Here is a 19,296-nt window from a genome sequence, read left to right as displayed (position 1 = left end):
ATATGTGATCATAGCCAATAACGTACAATGGCAATTGCAAAAGTATCGCTTATATATACGATAGACCTTTATTTAAATATGAACTTCATGCTGGTCATCTTGTAATCAATGTTTAAAGAGAGGAGAAAAAAAATCAACAAGAACCGAAGCAGAATCTCCCGTATTAAAGTACCATGAGAATCATAATTTCCCAATGAAGGCTTTTCCAAGTGATCACGTCTCTTTAACTTTTCCTTCATTTTTTTAGCTTCTTCGTCTTTTTCTTTAAACAAATTACTCGCAATTTCGTGCATAATTGACTTCATTAAGAACTCAATGATCATCAACAAGATGAATTTGATAATTTGAACTTCGTCTTCTTAAGAACATTAACAGTCGGAAAAGCTTTTTTTTTCTTACCGAGTTGCAATGAAAGTGAAAATCCGTGGGAAATTGTGTGAAAAATACGCAATTTCCGAATGGTGTTCAAGAGAGATGCTGTATAGGTGAGGTACCTCGATTACGACACAGAGGAGATTGAAAACAATGTACAAACTTAATTTTCACATTCAATGTTAAGTTTTCATCATCCGCATACGGTGAAATATCATAAATTAATGTTGTGGCATTGAAAAGCCTCTCTCGTTAAGATTTCTTATTATTTCACTACACATCGCGACCCAGCGAGTCACGTAGACACAGCTGGAAAATTGAAACAATCTCCTTTCCTGGCACCCAGAGATGGACTCAGCTGACGCCGGCTGCGGTTGGAAAAGGGGCTCAAATTCTCCGTCAGGTGATCCATGGCTGACTTCCGTGCGCGCAATTGGATGGGCCATAGAGGTGGGACGTCTCGGGTCCCGTGGTATACATACGGCTGTGTGAGCTCAAGAACAGCGCTTGAGGTATTTCGCATATATGCGCTGCCCACCGAAAAGGTCAGTTTGATACTTCATTTTTTTTACGGTCTGTCTTGTGGTAAATGTACAAACAGCAGATATTTCCTCATACGAATTTTCAAACGGGCACTCCAACGCGGTTTTGCAATAAAACACAAAACACTCACTTGGTAATTGCAGCGGAAACTGAAATACCTCTTTTTTTTCGGGTGTCTCTAAAGGAATGATAATCCCCATTTTGCGAGATCAGCCTTCGTACTCATTAATTGGGCTTCTTTTGCCTTTCGTAGGCGAAACATTTTGCAGCGGAAGAGAATACCTACTGTTCCGCTGATGGATTTTCATGTGTGATGATGACCGACCTAGAACTTGCTTTTTTTGTGGGCGCTTCTCCCCACTATAGCTATATAGCAGGTTCCATTGATCTTTACAAAAAAAAAAACGTTTAAATTCAAACTCTCAAGATCGCATCGGACAAAAATGAAGATGTGATAAATTTTTGCGTGGGGACATATTCGGTGACGACCATCATGTGCATCCGTTCGTTTAGTAAAAATTTATACCTATATAATTAACTTTAAGACTTGCCATCATCAATAACCTTGCGATCCCATAAAGTCGGATATTTAAATCTGGACTTGTCTCTGCTTCCGTTAACACAACGTACTATCTTGTATTTCACAGCATACAGCATATACCTCCATATCGTATTACGCCTTTTTCCCCACTCACTTTTATTCAATGAAAGACAGTATAATGAGATCTTTAAGAATACACGTTAAACTTCACCCTGTTGCGATCACTTCGGAAGAGCCAATTACGGTGATCAAGTGACGAAAGAGCTGCTGCAAGTGTCTGCAAATAAAATGAATACGACAACAGCATTAGCCCCACATATTTCCGCATTCATCGTTTTTAATGGTGATCCCCACCTGGTACGATGCCGCGGCGTCTCATGTGATCGTGATCTTGAAAGTGCCGCATGGAGACTGCATCGTATATCTACGATAAAAAAAAGATATTGTACCCAATTGCTCACCTCACTCAGAAACACACCTTCCTTTGATGATCACCATACTCTCTACTACTCTATTCACATTAAAAATTCAATAAATGCTCATGTAAATTGCTTGACACATTGTAATTAGCTATTAATACCTGGAATAATGGGTACATTGTAAACGCAATCTTGTGGGGTACACACAGGAGAGTCATTAATTAATTTATTGACGTGCGTGATGTGATGAAATAACATGAAATTATGCTCAAATGAACATTCTTCTGGATTATGTGACATCCGAAAAAAATTACAAGTGATCTTTTGTGTATGTTTTGTTATTGTTGTTGAGTAATCCATAATTTTCTCTGTTGAGCCCAACGATCCTCAAAAACTTTCAATGTACCAATTTAATTTTTCTGGTTCACATAAAAAAGAAACTTTCCAAAAATCTCCGTTTTTTTTCAATATCAAGATAATAAATTTTTTCTATTCGTAGAAGTAACGAAATACTTTTTATTTATGAAATTCATAAAATAAAATATTTGTGGGGGTGCACAATCATGATTTATTTGACCCAGATTTGCTCATTAAGAACTTTTACTCGAAAACCTTATTTTCTTCTAAAGAAAAGATTTTGCGTCTGCATAGCTATGCATTCTCATACCGTTTGTCCGATCGCGATGAAAGAGTCTTATGCGCAATACATACAGTAAGTCCCCCGCATGTAACCAAAATTAGTTTTTAAATTATTGTAGGGGATCATTAGAGGCTACCGTCACCAAGGATACTCCTTCACCCCCCCCCCCCAGAGCCCCCCTCTGCACGTCGATTAGGATCAATTTAAAAAGTTTGCGAAAATCCATTCCGGGAAAAAAAGTGCGTGTAAAATCCCCAACCGTCAAAATTTTCAAATTTGTAACCCAACCGGCAAAATTTCTGCGGGCCCCAAATTCCGCTCAGAGAGGCTCCCCAGGAGCTCCAAAGCACCCATAAGTGCCCCAGAAGTCCCAAAAATGCGTTTTATGCCCACTAATTTGTGAGAAAAACATGGAAAACTGTGTTTTTTGGAAAAACAAAAAAAAAAGTTCGTTAAAGTTCAAATTTTAATATTTCAGCCTGACGTTATATGGCGCTATTAGTTGGTTCACCGCGATTCTCTCAAGAATTCCTATTTTGCCCCTGAAAGTAGACTTATGCAGTATAAAAATCACAATAGATGGCGCTCTTCCCCTCTATGTCTTCTATCCTCATAACCTATATCCGGAAAGAAAGTCTCAAGTTTTTTTTTGTAAACATGGATGTAAGAAATTACAAGGAGGACCAGGCAAATGAAATAGAAGCCCTCGATTCCATTTACTGCGGAGAATTGGAAAGTATGTAGAACATGCTATAGTAACTCAAAAGAATATTTTGATGAGTTTTTTTTCTCCGGCAGTTCTTGCCACGGAGCCTTACCACAGATTCAAACTGCCCATAGCCACAGAGGAATACAATGCAGACACGCAAGAAAATGGTCTGAGATGCGACTTGATATTCACATACACGGAAAAGTACCCAGATACCGCTCCTTTGGTAGAGATTGAGGACCCCATAAACTTCCTGGATGACTACGAGAAGCGCCTGGTGGAACACATTGAGGAGACAGTAGCTGAGCATCTGGGTATGGAGATGATTTTTTCGCTTGTCAGCAGTGCCCAGGAATGGCTAAATCAGCGCTGGGATGATGTAAAACAAGAGGAGGAGCTGCAGCGGGAACGTCGATTGCGGGAGGAGGAAGAGCTGGAGCAGAAGAAATTCGAAGGAACTCGCGTCACCGTTGAGGCCTTTCTGGCGTGGAAAGCCACGTTTGAGGATGAAGTGGGAATCACGCAGCGTAGATTGAAGGATTCAGGGGAAAATCGCAAATTAACTGGACGGGAACTCTTCCTGCGTGACACCACACTCAATGAGTCAGACATCAAATTCCTCCTGGAGGCGGGAGATTCCATTGAGAGTGTGAAGATCGATGAGAGTCTCTTCCAGAACATTGATGATCTTGAATTGGACTCGGACACAGACGATGAGGATTATGTTCCCGGAAAGGAATAAAAGGCGCATTGTTAAGAGTAAATGCCATTCGTTTCCTCCATATCGTATCCGCCTTCTCTGTTACATTATTATTTTTCACTCTCACTCAATAAACTATTCGTCGGGTAAGAAAGAAAAGATTTCAATCGAGTTCTGTAATCTTTGCGCCCGGCCTTAGAGCTTCGATGTCATCGAGATCCACGTCGGAATCATCAGACTCCTCCAGATTCACTTTGTTAACTAACTTTTCTACTGTATTCACAGCTGGTGGTGCTTCTGAAGGTTTTTCCACAGCGCGTGGGATGTCCAATTTTGGCCAGGAACCAGGCTCGGCTTTGGTGAATTTGATCTCAACCTTCGTGGAGAACATATCCACCGAAGACTTGGCTACATCGATGATACCCCGTAGCTCTAGATCCAAGTTGAATTGCCCATTGTTTTGCTGTGGGAATACTAAACACACCTGCAGCCTAATGGGATTCACCTGAAAATGATTTCAAATCATGATCATCTCTGGATTAAAAACAATCTCAAAGAATTTTTTACCTTAACGTAGCTCTTGGTGTAGTCGTACATCTTTGCATAGACTGCAACGACAACACTGGTAGCAGTTTGGTGCCAATCATAGCGGCATTTAACGGCCTCTTTATCTCCATCTGCAACCCACTTGTGATGACCCAAGCTGCAGCCCTTTTGGGCAAGGAAGGCAGCAAAGTCAGTTGTTCTTTTTGTACAGCACGACCAATATTTGAGCCCCTCATGGAATACGGGTACACCCGGATGATGGATGCAATCCTCTTCATTGGATTCTGGCGATGAGTATGTACCGCCACAGCCACGATTCTTGCACGTTGTACCCACGGCAATTGTTGCATTGGCATCAGCATCCTTCACAACTGCAGGAGCCAGAGCATCTATTTGTTGCTTCAGCGACGGTGCCACTGTGAGCTGGAGAGCAGTAAGGGGTGCATCGAAGGAAGGTCTCTCCATCATTGAAGGCCTAATTGGAGGTCGGATTTCCTTCACTTCCTCCACTGTGCATTCCTTCTTATCCGGCTTCTCGGGTTCCGGTGGTTTCTCATTCGAATGCTTCCCCACGGTGCAACCCTTAATATTGAGAAATTCCGTAAAGTCCACGCTTTTCTTTTTGCAGCAACTCCACCCCTTGTAGGCGTCATGAAAATACGGATCTCCCGGATGGTAGCGGCAGGATTCTGCAAAGATACATCATCCAGAATGTTCTCGAAAAAACTAACCTTCATTTTCACCCCACATTGTATCACCCACAAAATCCCAGATTAGCCCATTTTACGTACCTTCGGTGTTTTTCTCCGGATCAAAAGACTGCCCACAGCCACGATTGTAGCAATTTAGCATTTTTTGTGATCAAAATCCTCAAAAATAGAGATATGAAAATTCCTTTCTCCTTCTTCTAAATTATTTAAGAGACCTTGGCAGTTTTCTTCGGCGACACCTTCACCAGGAAATAAACTAGTGAAATTCTAGTGTAAATTATCTACAAAAGATTTGAGGAAAAAAGAGATTTTCCCTAAAAATTTTACTCAAAAAATCATAAAAACAATTAGCGTTGTGAACCAAAAAATATTTCCAATTCGATATTATTTAATCAGAGGTCCACTAGAGGCGCTACTATCGCTTTTGGCCGATTGGCGCCAATTCTGTTGGATATTTTATTATATTTTTCTCACTCATCAGTTTCATGATTTTTTGTCATTTAAAAAGCAATGAAACACTAGCATAAATGTTTCATGTGTTTAAAAAGACAACATACAACGGTGACGTCATTGCTTGTCTTTTTTTAGCAAATCTTTACGGTTTTGCCAGTTAATCTTATAGAGAGAAATGGTAAATTTGTTTGATCCGTTTGGTCATTTCTTAATCTTTTTTGTCTTTTTTCCAAGATTGTTACTCTATGTTTTTAATTTGATTTCTTCGAAATAAATAGGAATAGGTTTAAAAAAAAATCCAGCGTATAAAAATCTCGAAAAAATGTAGATAATCAAGTCCAAAAAATCCCAGGAAAAACGACTCCTTTCTGAAACATGAGATTTATTTTTGATTGAAGATCACAATCAACTATAAATTATGTACAAAATACTGCATCCACGTAACAGATTTTGGAAATATAGAAGGTATTTCTATGCCATGTTCACAAACATCAGTGAGTATTGCGTCCAGATGAAATCCATATAGCGCTTGGAGAAAAAAATTGTCAGATGCGCCCCATTTACAAGTCCCTCTTGGCGCAGTATCCCTGGTTATCTACACTCTCCTTAACAATGTACAGCGTGGCCACGCAGAAGGATACAATGGCAAGGAGTGCCAGGAAGAAGAGTATCTGATTTCTCTTGAGCCGCGCATCCAATCGTTCCACCGATTCCGACAGGTCATGCACCTCCCGCACAAGGTGACTAAGTTGCCGGTCGCTGTCACTTCCGGAGCTACCGCTGAAAGCATTTCCATTCCTGAATGATACCTCGGCAACATGAGATACACCTGGCAGGTGGCATTTCAATTTGTGCTGCTCAACAAGATGACTGTGTGAAGGAGTATTCTGAAAATAGATGTAAAAATGATTTTATTTCTCTGCTTTTTTTGCACAACTCTCTCTCAGAGCGCAGTTTTAAAAATAGACTCTATAACCGATTTATCTTAATTTATTTATTTTATTCTATTCCAATAGAGTTCTTATTCAAAATTATAATTCATTAAAACATTTAGAAAAGATCCTGAATAAGGCTAATTTCCTTTTAGGCATAAAATACCATGTTTTTCAGTTCAATAAACTCATCAATAAAAAATCAATAAAGTATCCAATATACTCAATGTAATTAATTTACTAATATCTGAGAGCGAATTACGCACGTAGAAAAAGTTCAATGTAAGGGTCAACGTGCAAATTACCTTCCACAGTTCGGCAATGTCTTGGGAATTTGTCTGCTTGTCAGCACCCAAAGCCATGCACATCACGAGGAATTTCTCCCGTGATAGCGTTGTCAGTTGGCAGCCAGGTACGAGGACCACATTGACTGTGGTTGTGGAACCCGGTGCCAAAACCCCGGAACTGGGGCGTACTCTGAATTTATCGGGTGCCGTCGTCTTCACTTTGTACGTTATTGGTTTCAGATCAATATTAATTATCTCCACAGATCCTGAATAGTCCGTGCCCACTTTGTTGAAAACCAACGTGTCTTGTACCACACGCAGCATCTCCTCACCCACGGTACCTACAGAAATTGTTGTGCAAAAAAAATAAGAGAGCTGTGAGAGTTAAATTGGTGAAATTTTCGATTAGCTGGGAAACGGAGGAAGAGAGTATTATTAGAGGAGATATGTTTGATGAATGAATGAGCACATTATATGCAAATATCACGAGCCTCCATCATTTCTCGTGTGCAATCAACTAAATAAATTGAATGGCAGGAAAGGTGATTTACGTAAATCTATTTATAGGAAATGGCAAAAAAAAACACCCTCAAAATTTCAATACATAGAGAATAGTGGCCCAAATCCGATCCTGAATAATAGGTTCTAATAGAATTATTAAGCAGGAATGATTCATTTTTCTTATTTTAGCAATGAAATCTTCCTCTATTAATAGCTTATTAAATAATATATCTTTCAATTCTATTCTTATTGTAGAATAAAATTAAAATAAAATGCAAAAGATCCATTTTGAGCCATTCTCCCCTATATTGCTATGTAGGTACCTTTCTCCATTGTAAAACCCGGCGAATGTTGGTCCGACATTGATGATTCCGTTGGGCTCAGCTTTGCAAAATGTACCTGAAAAATGTGTGTAAAATTTATTTGTAAGAAATATTTTTAGATGCATTTTGCTTGCTGCAACATAGTGCAAAAGAGGTCTATTAATAAAAAGCAAACACGCCACTTCCTAACAAAACTAAATAATATATTGCTCTACTTTTTTCCACACACATGATTCCATAATTGACCAATTTTACTTAACGCATGTTTCAGAATTTTTATTTTTATTACACAACTCCCTTACATTACCTACCATCTTTAACTCAAGTACACCACAAACTAAATAGAGTCAAGCCAAAAAGCACTCTAAGCAAATTGAAAATACTTCTTACATGTGAACATTTCCTCTCACACTTTCTCTATATATGAGCCACACTCTACATAATTTAAGTCATCGCGTATTTATTGTTTTGTAACATTTTTAGATGCACACCAAGACAAACTGTCTACAAATTTGTACACCTGTTCATTCGAATGTAACTACTAAAATTAATGTTTGTTGAACATACAGACAGAACACACGTCGTAAGCAGATCCTTTCACTCTTGGGACTTCTCAAGGTCAAAGGTCATGATAAATTATCAGAAAAATTTGTCCTTTAATTTGTTTTTCATCAACCAAAAAAAATTATTTCTCATTTTGCTACTTTTATAGATAAATAGCTCTCTGTTCAACCATTTGTGCTACATTGATATTCTTAATATCCTATTCTAAATTTTACACTAAAAGAAGTTATGTACTGTAAAAGTTCTTACATTTTTCATTTTTCAGTTATTGTATTATTTTATAAAATAAGCGAAAAAATCCCAAAAAAAGCTAAAAAAAAAGTAATATTTGACCATCCAAGTCTTTTTAAACTTTAAAAAATCTTTTAAAAAACAAAATCATCATGACATGATTCTTGTAATTCTTATAGTAATAGTTTAAATAAAAAATATTCTTTTATCTGTTAGCTACCAAAAACAATAAAAAAATAAAAAGAACTTTAAATTAATAAAGTCACTTAAGGGTTTTGAAAAAGCTCAAAAAATAATATTTCCCAAACAGTTAAAGCGAAATGTATAGATCATTTATTTAGGACATTTTTTATCCTACAACTCTTTCTCAGACCATTTTGTTCTATCTAGCTAGGAAATATGATATTTTAGGCTTTTTCCAAACCCTTAAGTGACTTTATTAGCCCCGCCCTCCTCTAGATATTATCTTTAGTCTTTTTTTCTTAAATACATTTAAGAAATGAGTTATGTACGTTCGTTTCCAGTAGGAGATCATTAAGTGTGTTCACAGAGAGGTCATTAACTCTTGGATTTTTAGGCTTTTTTGTTAAATGGTTGCAAAATGAAAATGAGATGTGACATATGAGTATAAGTTAAAGGAAAATTTTTTTCGTATCCGGTGGTGGCCAGGTAAAAATTTTGAGGATTTATTTCTTTTCTTAAATTATTTGTGTAGACAATTTCACTACTTGTGTTACAATTACTGTTAATTTGAATTAAGAATTAATTAGAATAATTTTTTAAAGTTAAAACTGTCTCAATGAGAAAAATTTTTTAATTATTTTTAATTTAAAATTCTAGATAGAACATCCAAATTAAGGCCCTGCTAAGCCTAGAAATTCTAATCGTCACGTTATTTAGTTCTCATGAATAATTAATCTTTTTTTATAAAATAAAAATTTTTTTTAAACTAATATTTCCTCTTAAGAACCATTTTATTCTTTTGTGCTCTTCTGAACAACTTAAAGTTCTCATAAAAAAAAGAGATAAAAAAATATAAAATCCAAGATAACTTTTAAGAATATTAGAAGATAAAATACATTCAAATGTATATTTCTTAATCGAGACATTTTAATATTCAGTTACACGTTGGAATATGAATAGGAGGGAATATACGAGCTGACATGCTGACATGTTCGAAATTCACTCTCGTCTGGCTTTCGTGACGCGCATAGAGAATATGTTGGAGAGAAAATGCCCAATGTTTTGATTGCAAAATTATTTTTAACATTTATGATCTAATATCACATAATTTCTTTTGCAAAAACTACAACACGGCATTCTCTAGGTCAGTGTCAATGCAACGTAATACTGAAAAAAGCAAAGCAATTAAAGGAAGAAAAACAACTATGATTTCTATCAATACTTTAATTAATATTAAAGTAACAACTACCACATACTCTTGACATTTTGATGCACTGCTTTTCCTACAATTTTCCCTCTTTTTTTTTTAATTTTATCAAACTACAATCGTCAATGGTACTTTTGTTAAAGTTAAATCAATTACTTTAATGATATACTTAAAGAAGAACACAGTGAATGACGAATAGAATTTATGAATGATGATAATCTGGGAGCACAAAGCAAAATGACTACGTCGACTCTCTCACGAATCATATATGCATAAAGTCATCAAATTCACAATATTTTACAACGATTGGCAAACATTTACACTGTTTTAGCACTTTTAGTCCTCCTCTTGGCCAGCAAATTAGCAAAATGCGTGAGTTTTCTTCTCAACAAACGCCAGAATTTTCTTCACAAACTTCTCAGTATATTGCAAAAAAAGAAGACAAATACAATAACATCAAACAAACACTACGGCAGCCAAATGGATACTGAGGTATACAGCCAGAATAACGATAAAAAAAATATTTTCTGCCATTCCGCTCTCTCTGTGACTCTCTTTCGAACATTATTATCCAACATTTTCAATTTGCGCAGAGAGACCAACGGCTGGATTTTTTTTTATGAATGAGGAAAATTTCTAAAAAATTTCTTATTTCATGATTTTGGGGTAAAATGCTTCACCGGGGTGAATTGACTCATAGTTTTATTTTTTTTTAGGATAAATTGTCTGTGATTAATTGAATGAAATTGACTTTAACGAAAACGATTTCTATGTTTAAGAATTAATTAATTGTTTTAAAATATGTTCTAGTTGTGATCATTACTAAAATTTTCATTCTGAACTTATAAGGTTTATTAATATTCACGCTAGAAAAAGAAAATTCATTCAAAACTTAATTTTTAGTTTAAGAAAATTAATTTAAAACTAAATAAATATTTCTTTCTAGTAAATTTTATGATTTTTTAATTAAATAATAATAATATTAAAAGAATGTACTAACCGCTTCATTTTTAAATCAGAATTCTCTGAGTGCTCTATAAATGGTATTTGAGATAACAACTCGTCATATGTTTCCTTATGATTATTACAAAAGGTCAAAGACTAAAAGCGTCTCTCTTTAAGCTGTATTTATTGAAAGGTCATTAGTTTAGTGATAAGGTTTGGCTGATATTGTCGATGAAAATAAATAAAATCTCCCCGAACGCTCAAAATAATTAATATTTGACCTAAAGCCTTATTATATCCTAAAAACCACGCGTTGATAGATTTTTTTACTTGAATTAAAAAAAAACTGAAGAAATCCTTCTCTACCTAAACAGAAAAGATAATCGAGATTTTTTTTCATAAAAAAGAATTATAAAAGAGTTTTCAAAATTATGTGTTTTATTCAATTTTTCTCAATCAGAAAATTCCTTATTTTCAGTTAGTGCTTAATAAAAATAATTTTACCTCATATTCATACGTGATTATATACAAATGGCCTTTAAAATAAGACCAGTTGAACAATTTTAATAAATACCACAGAATTTCAAGGATAAGGATGTGTGTAGTTTTCGCAAAAATTCTTAAGACAATACGTAAATACATAAGTACAGTTTAGCTATATATATAACAAAATCGGAAAGGTCAAACAATCAGAAAGCTCTATAAATTTTAGGATGGACAGACACACCTCTTTCTTGACTGACACATTGAGGAAATTAGTGTAACCCAATAGGCAATTTAAAGCGACGTTATATATTGATTTTTCTCACCTTCCTTCCGGTAGTGCTCACATTGTTATTGATGCTCTTCGTGGGGGTTTCCTCCTCAAGAAATTCATATGTGTAACAATCATTCCCACCCCAAATGTCCAACATATTGCTCTCGTCGACAAATTCATGAAGTGTCTTGCCATTGACGAACTTCATTCGCACAACAGCCTTCGCTGGTAAGAGCGTCTTAATAATTTTGAAGGTGGCTGAAAGTAAATGAAATAGAAATGAGCTCTTTTTTTTTCATTACCGCAGAAGGTTGCATTCATTTGTAACGTACTATTCAGTATCCAGGGCATTTCAAAGATTATGATGTAGTTTAGTGAATTTGGATAATAGTATTTGAACAGGTTTATAATGTACCGCGTATATTCCATATCCATATTGCTGAGCCCTGAATCCTTGAGATCGAAAAATACCGAGATTTGGTCAAGGTCTTCCTCTCTGCAAAAAGAAAGAAATGTTAAAACATGAAAAACATGCCTGTGATGCATTTTAGTTATAGCTTAGCATACAAACCTGTACATAACTCTCTCTACCCAGTAGACGAGTAACCTCTTCACATCATCCATATCTTTTGTTCCACGTACATACAGCTTGGAACGGAAGATGAGGAGCCGTTTCCCGTTTATGTCGCGATTTTTGGGAAACATAAAACCTTCATGAAGGTATTCCTGTCGCAACTGGCTGGCCTCTAGGTCTACATAAAATAAAGAATTGCACATTAACAATTTAAAAATCATTAAAAAACTGATTTTCTTCTCTTACCATTTGTTCCAAAATTCTTCCGCCATTCGCACGTATCCCAAAGTTGAGTTAATGCCTTTTTCAGATCTAAATCGTTGTACTCAATAAACAGTCGAAGCCATTTTTCTCGATTTTGTATTCTTTCAATATCAGCCGGATGGAAACCACCTGAAATAAGGCAATGAAATATTATAATATTATTCTCTTATTTTTTTTCATAACTAAAGGTTATTTTATGTCATGAATCTATCTAAACTTGTGAAGAATCTAGAAATTTTAAGACATTGTACGAGGAATAAAGATAAAATATCATTTCAGTGCCTCCTATCGTAATTAGTAGAGAGTGGTACTTCTAAACTTGCTTCTAAATCTTTTATTTTATATTTTTTTGCACTTTATGTTATATTTAGGTATATTAAAAATTTACATTTAAGGAAACCTGAACTGGTGATAAAAAAAATTGAAAAAAAATGTCATGAATCCAGAAAAAATTAAAGACTGATCTATTAAAGTAAACTTAATTAGAATACAAGTTAACGACACTTTTTATATAAAATATTAAAATATTAATAAAAATTGTCCAAACAACTGAGACAATGTAAATATGTACAGCCGCTAATGAACAAAAGCTTTTTATGATTTTTTATAGCTTATCTTTAAAAATAAAAGTATAAATCATTTTCTCACAATTCGCGAATCCCGGAAAATCGATAAAATAAACAAAGCCATAATTTTTTTTACACAAAATGCAATTAATTCACGAAGTAATGAATTAAAAAAAAAACAGATAATAAAACTTTGTTATAGAATTTACAGTCCTAGGATTTAAATCTCAATTTAATTACTAATATAAAGCCCTATATTACTCTGTTCGCAAATTGACATAGTTTTCTTGCAGATCAAGAGGTCACAGTCCTTCAATCATAAACAAGTGATCACCTTGAAAATGTGTTTTCATCTCCATGTGCAAAATGGAGGCAACAAAATGCTTGAGAAAAAGTTCTGTTGAAACAATTTTATTCCCACTCTCTTTGTAAGTTTTATGATAACAGCATTCAATAAATAAATAATTCCTCTTGCGGCTTATTTTCATGCGAGTCAGCGTGATTTCCCAATTGATCATATACGAATGATCAACAGTTAGAGAATTTTCTTCATTTTATTCAAATAGCAAATATTAACACAAAATATGACGGAATTCCAAAGTACATTTTATAGGTGTTATAGGAGAGACTTTGACTCAATGAATTGGCAAAAAGAATAAAAGGGAAACACTCAAATCGCTCGAAACGTTTTTTGTAGGTCTAGAGGAGGTTGTAAAAAAATCAACCAATTGGCATAGATTTTTTACCTTTTCAACAGTATGTTATTTTACAAAAATAAAATTGTACATTGGTAAAAGTACACCTTATTTGTATATGATCATTACGTAATTCCCCGCGGCATTGACAACACACACATTTTTGCTCTGTGATGAGGGAAAATGTACAAAGTCTTTTATTCACAGAGAAATCATCTCATTTTTTTTTCTCCATAAACTCCTCAAGGTTACCAATTATTTTTTAAAGCCTCTTTAATACATTTTTAATTTATTAAAATAAAAAATGGGATCATACCGTCAATTTGGTGTCCATCCTTTGCAACTTTTTCAAAGAAAAGCCGTCGAAGCTCTTCAATTTGTTCACTAGTTGCACTTAGATTTTCCATTTTGATCACTACTCAATGTTGCCCGTAGACTGCTCAAATCGAATGCTCAGAGTGTTTTATTATCAGTTAAATGTTGAAAGAAAGAAAAACAAGAGGCGAAAAAAAAACTTTGACACAGCACTGATAATTACTCGATGAACAAATTGCCCACAAATGCACAAGCCTTAGCACAAATTAACGCGTGAAAAATACAACTGGAGGATCAATTTATTATGTAATATTGGGAAATTGGTTAAACTTTTTATTCCCTATCTAAGCAAAACTAATCACACTTTATTGCAACAACAACACCACTTCATTGTCAAAGTTCGCACGATCAGAAGCTCACCCGCTGGATCACCTCCATCGGCTGCCGATAAATGACTGAAATAACTTGATGCGATGTTGGATGTGCCCAACTCACTTTTCAAGCATTTATCTACCACATTACAATGAGAGTGACTCTGAGTAATTTTTACGTATAGTCGTAATGCCTTTTTTCACATCCCATGTGGTGGGATTTCGCTGTGTATCTTTTCATCATATACATAGTATACTCAACTAATTGCTGGGATTGAGTCTGTGGACTACGTCATCAATTGAACAATGATTGGAGTTTGTTTGGGGTCTTCGGGGTCTTGGTTGCTTGGTCGATACAGCCACAAATTATATTTTTTTAACCACATTACACGATCTCGTTCATTTATTGATAGCAAAATGACTTCAGCCATTGCCCTATTGGACGGAGAGAGCTTTATAGTGGAATTTATGATAAGGAAAAAGCGATTGCACTCATCGATCAATATAGCAAAAATTCAGTGTTGAGAAGGCACTCAAGATTTGCCTTTTTACCTCCAATAAAAGCAACCAATATTTGTAATAAAGTGAAGCAGTATATACTGTTGTGCACCTGAGATGTTATCTAAAAATTCTTTCTTAACCCTTTTAGAACAAAATGATTATTATTTTTGCTGAATTAAAGAGCTTTGCAAAGTTTTGTATGGAAAGCCCCTCGTTTGAGGACATTTACATGTAATTTTGTAGAATAGAAAAAAAAGCATAATAAATTGTTAAAGAAATTTTTCAATTTTCCACTGAGATTAACTCGAAAAAGTAGTCAAAGATGTGACCCAAAATGCAAACAATGACGTCATCATTGACATTTTTGTGAATGAGAAAAAAAAACAGAACGATGACGACATTATTTACATTTTTACGTAAATCTTTGCCGGCTTTTCCCAATTCATTCCAATCAAAAATAAGAAGTTTCTTTGACGGTCTCTACAAAATTACATCCGCGAATTAAAGGCATTTTCTATACAGAAACGAATAAACTCCTTTCTAAAATGTCAATGTCCTAATGGTCTGAAAATTGTTCCGTATTAAGGTTTTATCCTTAAATGGTTAACTGCCTTTTTTAGACAAGATGAAGAATAATTTAAATGAATAAAATCTGAAATAAAAAAATCTTTTTATTATAAAATTGTCATGCTGTAAGCCGATTTTTTTCTGTCTACCGCACCTAAATAATGTGATTTATTTGCACACCAAATGGATAGACGCAACAAGTTAATGAATACGTACAAAAAATTGCATTGGAATGAGAAAATATTTATCCGCATTAAAGCTGAATTCAGGAAGAATTCTTCAAGCATGGCAATCTTAGAATTTGTATTTGCTAAAACAAGAATTTACTACATATATGTAATATCACAAGGACTAGGAGGTATTTCCAAAATATTCTTTCCTGTACATGACCATTTGATCGAAGAACATAAGCACTAGCGTAGCATGAGGACCTATGCGAAAATACGTTGCCCAGAATCCTTTGTATAGCCCATAAATACCCTCAGTTTTTACAACTTTGACAAGACAATCAATTACACCGCGATAGTAAAGACCTTGTCCCTTCTCATCCACACCCTGGTTGAATAGCCGCGTGGCAATTACATCGGGAGGTGTAATTGTCATGGCCATCACAGTTCCGGCGAGCATTCCTGCCAGTAGAGACACCCAAAGGGGATTCTGAATCTCCAAATGGCGCCTTATCATGTCTTTGGTCACTCCAAATGTCGCTAGTTGTCCTCCACTTCCGAGGATGGCACGTGGAATAGTGACTAGAACACCACGATAGAGTCCACTAAATCCATGGGCACGATATATCTCTGCAAAAGCATGTGACATGCCTGTATGTTTGTGCTGATGCCCCACAGCAATTGCTTTTGCAGCCTGGGATTGCAAATGGGTTTTAATCATGAAGAAGGGTGATGAGAGAACAGCTCCGGCAACACCACCCGTAGCTCCCCAGAAGAGATTTCTGGCGAAAGACTCCCTTCCCTTTGAAGATTTCGTCCAGCCAGCCTCAACGGCCATATTATAGATGCCCAATCTGTCAATTAAAAAAATCTTTAGTGTTGTGGTGGCCACAGGATTGCATATTTTGAGGATCTCACCTGAAAGCATTTAGAACAAACTGAAAACAAGTTGCAGGAACTAAACCTTTCTGTAAACCAGCAATCCCATCGTGCTTGGCAACTGTTATCAATGACTGCAGGATCCCTCTGTAGGGCTCAACGTAGGTTCCTCGAGCTGCCAGTTCCCCCTGAAGCTGAATTCTTGTTTTGATCACCTAAAAGATTATTTTATTACAATCAAAATTAAATCAGCGATTTGTGAGCAGCTCACCTCTAGTGGATTTGTGAAGACAGTTGCTCCCATGGAGGCTATTCCTCCCAGGAGGAAATCCGAAGAAGGATGAACAGCTGACATTTATGTACATCAGCTGAGCACTTGAGGGGAACTGAGGGAATCAAAACAAATAATCAGCTGATGATCAGCTGTTGAAACCGTTATAATGAGGCTTGTTGAACAATCTGAGCTTGATTCCCATAAAATTCAGAAACTTCACAAAAAGTGTCCTTGTTTTTTTTTTTAATGACTATCATGTCGATTAAATTATTTTTAATTACACAATAATTAGTTTTTTTTCCTTGGGATTTTTATAAGAAAATAAAATCGATAAAATTCTTTCTAGCGCCAAAAACCTGTACCCCCTCTGCAGGGAAAACTCGGCAACAAATTCGAAAATTACCAAACAGCTAATAACGATAGAGCTAAATTATTTTACGATCATTGGGATTTTTATTCAGCTACATCTCTCATATGGAAAGGATTCTACTTTAAAACATAAAACTAAATCATAAGCAATTTTTAAGTTGAAAATTTACCAATTTATAAGCAAAGATTTAGGTAGAGTGGAAAGTTGAATGAAGTAGAAAATATAAAACTAACACATTTTTTTTCTATTCAATTACAATATCTGCCAATTTTCCTATCACGTGTTGATCAGTCAAAATACAACATTGATAAACATTCCAGTGAATCAGTTTTTTAGGAGCATTTTTGTGAGTTTTCCTGGCCCCGGAGAACCTGCCCTAGCACTTGTTCCAATCAAGGGATATCATGGCCACTCTGACACGTAAAACTGAGGTTCGACACCTACCCGCAGCTGATATGTTTAGGATTGCCCAACAACTCGATTCATCCCAAAATTGGAAGAAGTTGATGCGGATTATTCCCAAGAAATTGGAGAATGATGACGAGATTGCAATATTTGGTGGGAAATACAATGCTGAGCATATTAAGTAAGCTAATATATAATATCAAAACAACCTTCTTCGATACAAAGAACTTTCCTGTGATTTCAGGATAATTGAGAATAACAAGGGAAGTCGCCTGGCAGCTGAGGTTCTCATGGAAGAATGGGGAACATCTGGGAGAATTCGACCCAATCTTTCACATCTCTTGCAGCTTCTTGTAAAAGCTGAACTCTTTCGTGCAGCTGATTACGTAGCTTGTGATCTACTCAACGGTGAGTCCGGAAGATTAGTTTTAAAATAACAAAAACCTTGATTGAATTGTCTTCACAGAACCACGACCAAAACGTCCGGAAAAAGGTCCAGCGGCAAAAATTGACATTACTTTGCCACCAGATGAGGAGCTTGCTGAAATAGGAGCAATCCTATCGGATATGACATATCCCAATTCATCTGGGATCAACAATTTACAGAGTCAACTGGACAACAATCGAGATTTCTACGACAAGTGGATGCCAAAAGACCAACAGAAGTTTCATCTTGAACCTCTTGAACACTCTACTAGGGCATTAACTGAGAATTTAATACAATTCTCCAGGTCAAGTGTATCCGGAACTCAGGAAGCTAATCTATCTATTCATTCGGATATCGTGGGAAATGATGGGATTGTCCTGGTTGGTGGTGAAGATGGTCCCAGCAATAATTCCAGGAATGTCCCAAGTAGCATTGGTACTCTATCCACTGATATTCCTGATACAATAAGTACCAATTCTCGAAATGACACTGAACATTCCGATGTGGTGAACGACGTTCTCCCCGATGTCAGTATTCTACGTGTTCACAGGGAGGACTCCCCTGCGGAAGAGCCAAATGACATCATTCCACGTTTTAGTTTACTAATGCCACACGCGGATGAAAACAAATCTAAAGATTCGATTCTAGACAGCACGAGTTCAGTGGACTCTTCTTCATCTTCTTCCCAATCAACGAGTGAAATTATATCCAACAATAGTATTCCAAATCTTTCACTGCTCCAAGGAAAATGATTTACATTTAAAATAAATTAAAGCTCTTAAGGAATTTTGAAATTCAGAACTAGCAAGTTGATTCGGATCTTCTTCAACCATTCTTCTACAAGAGAATATTTTTTAAGGAAAAGAAAACATTCCTCAGCAAGTAAATTCGCATGCCTTAGTGATCATCAAAGCCTTCAAACTTGTGAATAAAATGTAAGAAAAAGTTGGTAATATTATGGAATATCAACAACCGTTCAGGTGCTATAACAACGAGTTTTTCGTTTTTTTATGAAGTGCAATTAAAGGAGAAAAGGTGGCAAAAATTTATGCAAATGTGTTTCATTTAATACTCCCTCTTACTTTCTTTTTAAGCTGTGATTTTTACAATCCCCTCAATTTTTTGTGTACTTCGAGGCTTTTTTATTGTAGAATTGGATTTAAAATTTTTAATTGAACATAAATTATACAAAATTTTGCGTTTGAACAATTGCATCAGCTCCTAACGATTAGTTTAAAAATATATTGAATACTTCAATAAGATTTACAAAAAAAATCAATGCTGAAAAACCTAAACGATGCCGCTTTTATGGGCAATTGTCTCAAACGCAAGAATGAAAAATCACACCTTAAGTAGTT

The 19,296-nt window shown here is 35.6% G+C and overlaps 5 protein-coding genes across 5 annotated transcripts; 2 read left to right on the top strand and 3 right to left on the bottom strand.

Annotated features, from left to right (window-relative positions):
* Positions 1–3,108: 3,108 nt before the first annotated feature.
* LOC129797840 (RWD domain-containing protein 1) lies at positions 3,109–3,988 on the top strand. The gene is made up of 2 exons (XM_055840685.1): positions 3,109–3,251; positions 3,314–3,988. The coding sequence occupies exons 1-2, from the start codon at positions 3,113–3,115 to the stop codon at positions 3,964–3,966; spliced, it is 792 nt and encodes a 263-aa protein (XP_055696660.1). The 5' UTR covers positions 3,109–3,112; the 3' UTR covers positions 3,967–3,988.
* Positions 3,978–5,574, bottom strand: LOC129797839 (cysteine and histidine-rich domain-containing protein morgana). Its single transcript, XM_055840684.1, has 3 exons — positions 5,262–5,574; positions 4,492–5,159; positions 3,978–4,429 (listed from the first exon to the last, which is right to left on the bottom strand). The coding sequence occupies exons 1-3, from the start codon at positions 5,320–5,322 to the stop codon at positions 4,088–4,090; spliced, it is 1,071 nt and encodes a 356-aa protein (XP_055696659.1). The 5' UTR covers positions 5,323–5,574; the 3' UTR covers positions 3,978–4,087.
* A 424-nt stretch (positions 5,575–5,998) lies between these two features.
* On the bottom strand, positions 5,999–14,768 carry LOC129797838 (motile sperm domain-containing protein 2-like). The gene is made up of 8 exons (XM_055840683.1): positions 13,979–14,768; positions 12,384–12,530; positions 12,135–12,315; positions 11,896–12,059; positions 11,616–11,821; positions 7,677–7,752; positions 6,871–7,193; positions 5,999–6,520 (listed from the first exon to the last, which is right to left on the bottom strand). Exons 1-8 carry the CDS (start codon positions 14,067–14,069, stop codon positions 6,194–6,196), a joined length of 1,515 nt encoding a protein of 504 aa, XP_055696658.1. The 5' UTR covers positions 14,070–14,768; the 3' UTR covers positions 5,999–6,193.
* A 934-nt stretch (positions 14,769–15,702) lies between these two features.
* LOC129797837 (solute carrier family 25 member 35-like) lies at positions 15,703–16,920 on the bottom strand. The gene is made up of 3 exons (XM_055840682.1): positions 16,734–16,920; positions 16,502–16,677; positions 15,703–16,437 (listed from the first exon to the last, which is right to left on the bottom strand). Exons 1-3 carry the CDS (start codon positions 16,815–16,817, stop codon positions 15,768–15,770), a joined length of 930 nt encoding a protein of 309 aa, XP_055696657.1. The 5' UTR covers positions 16,818–16,920; the 3' UTR covers positions 15,703–15,767.
* A 464-nt stretch (positions 16,921–17,384) lies between these two features.
* Positions 17,385–18,987, top strand: LOC129797836 (protein Tube). The gene is made up of 3 exons (XM_055840681.1): positions 17,385–17,692; positions 17,756–17,919; positions 17,978–18,987. Exons 1-3 carry the CDS (start codon positions 17,511–17,513, stop codon positions 18,688–18,690), a joined length of 1,059 nt encoding a protein of 352 aa, XP_055696656.1. The 5' UTR covers positions 17,385–17,510; the 3' UTR covers positions 18,691–18,987.
* The last annotated feature ends 309 nt before the right edge of the window (positions 18,988–19,296 follow it).

Source organism: Lutzomyia longipalpis, chromosome 1, assembly GCF_024334085.1.
Source record: "Lutzomyia longipalpis isolate SR_M1_2022 chromosome 1, ASM2433408v1".
Taxonomy (NCBI): Eukaryota; Metazoa; Arthropoda; class Insecta; order Diptera; family Psychodidae; genus Lutzomyia; species Lutzomyia longipalpis.
Note: the sequence above shows the minus strand (reverse complement) of the source record. Positions and strands in the feature narration are given on the sequence as shown.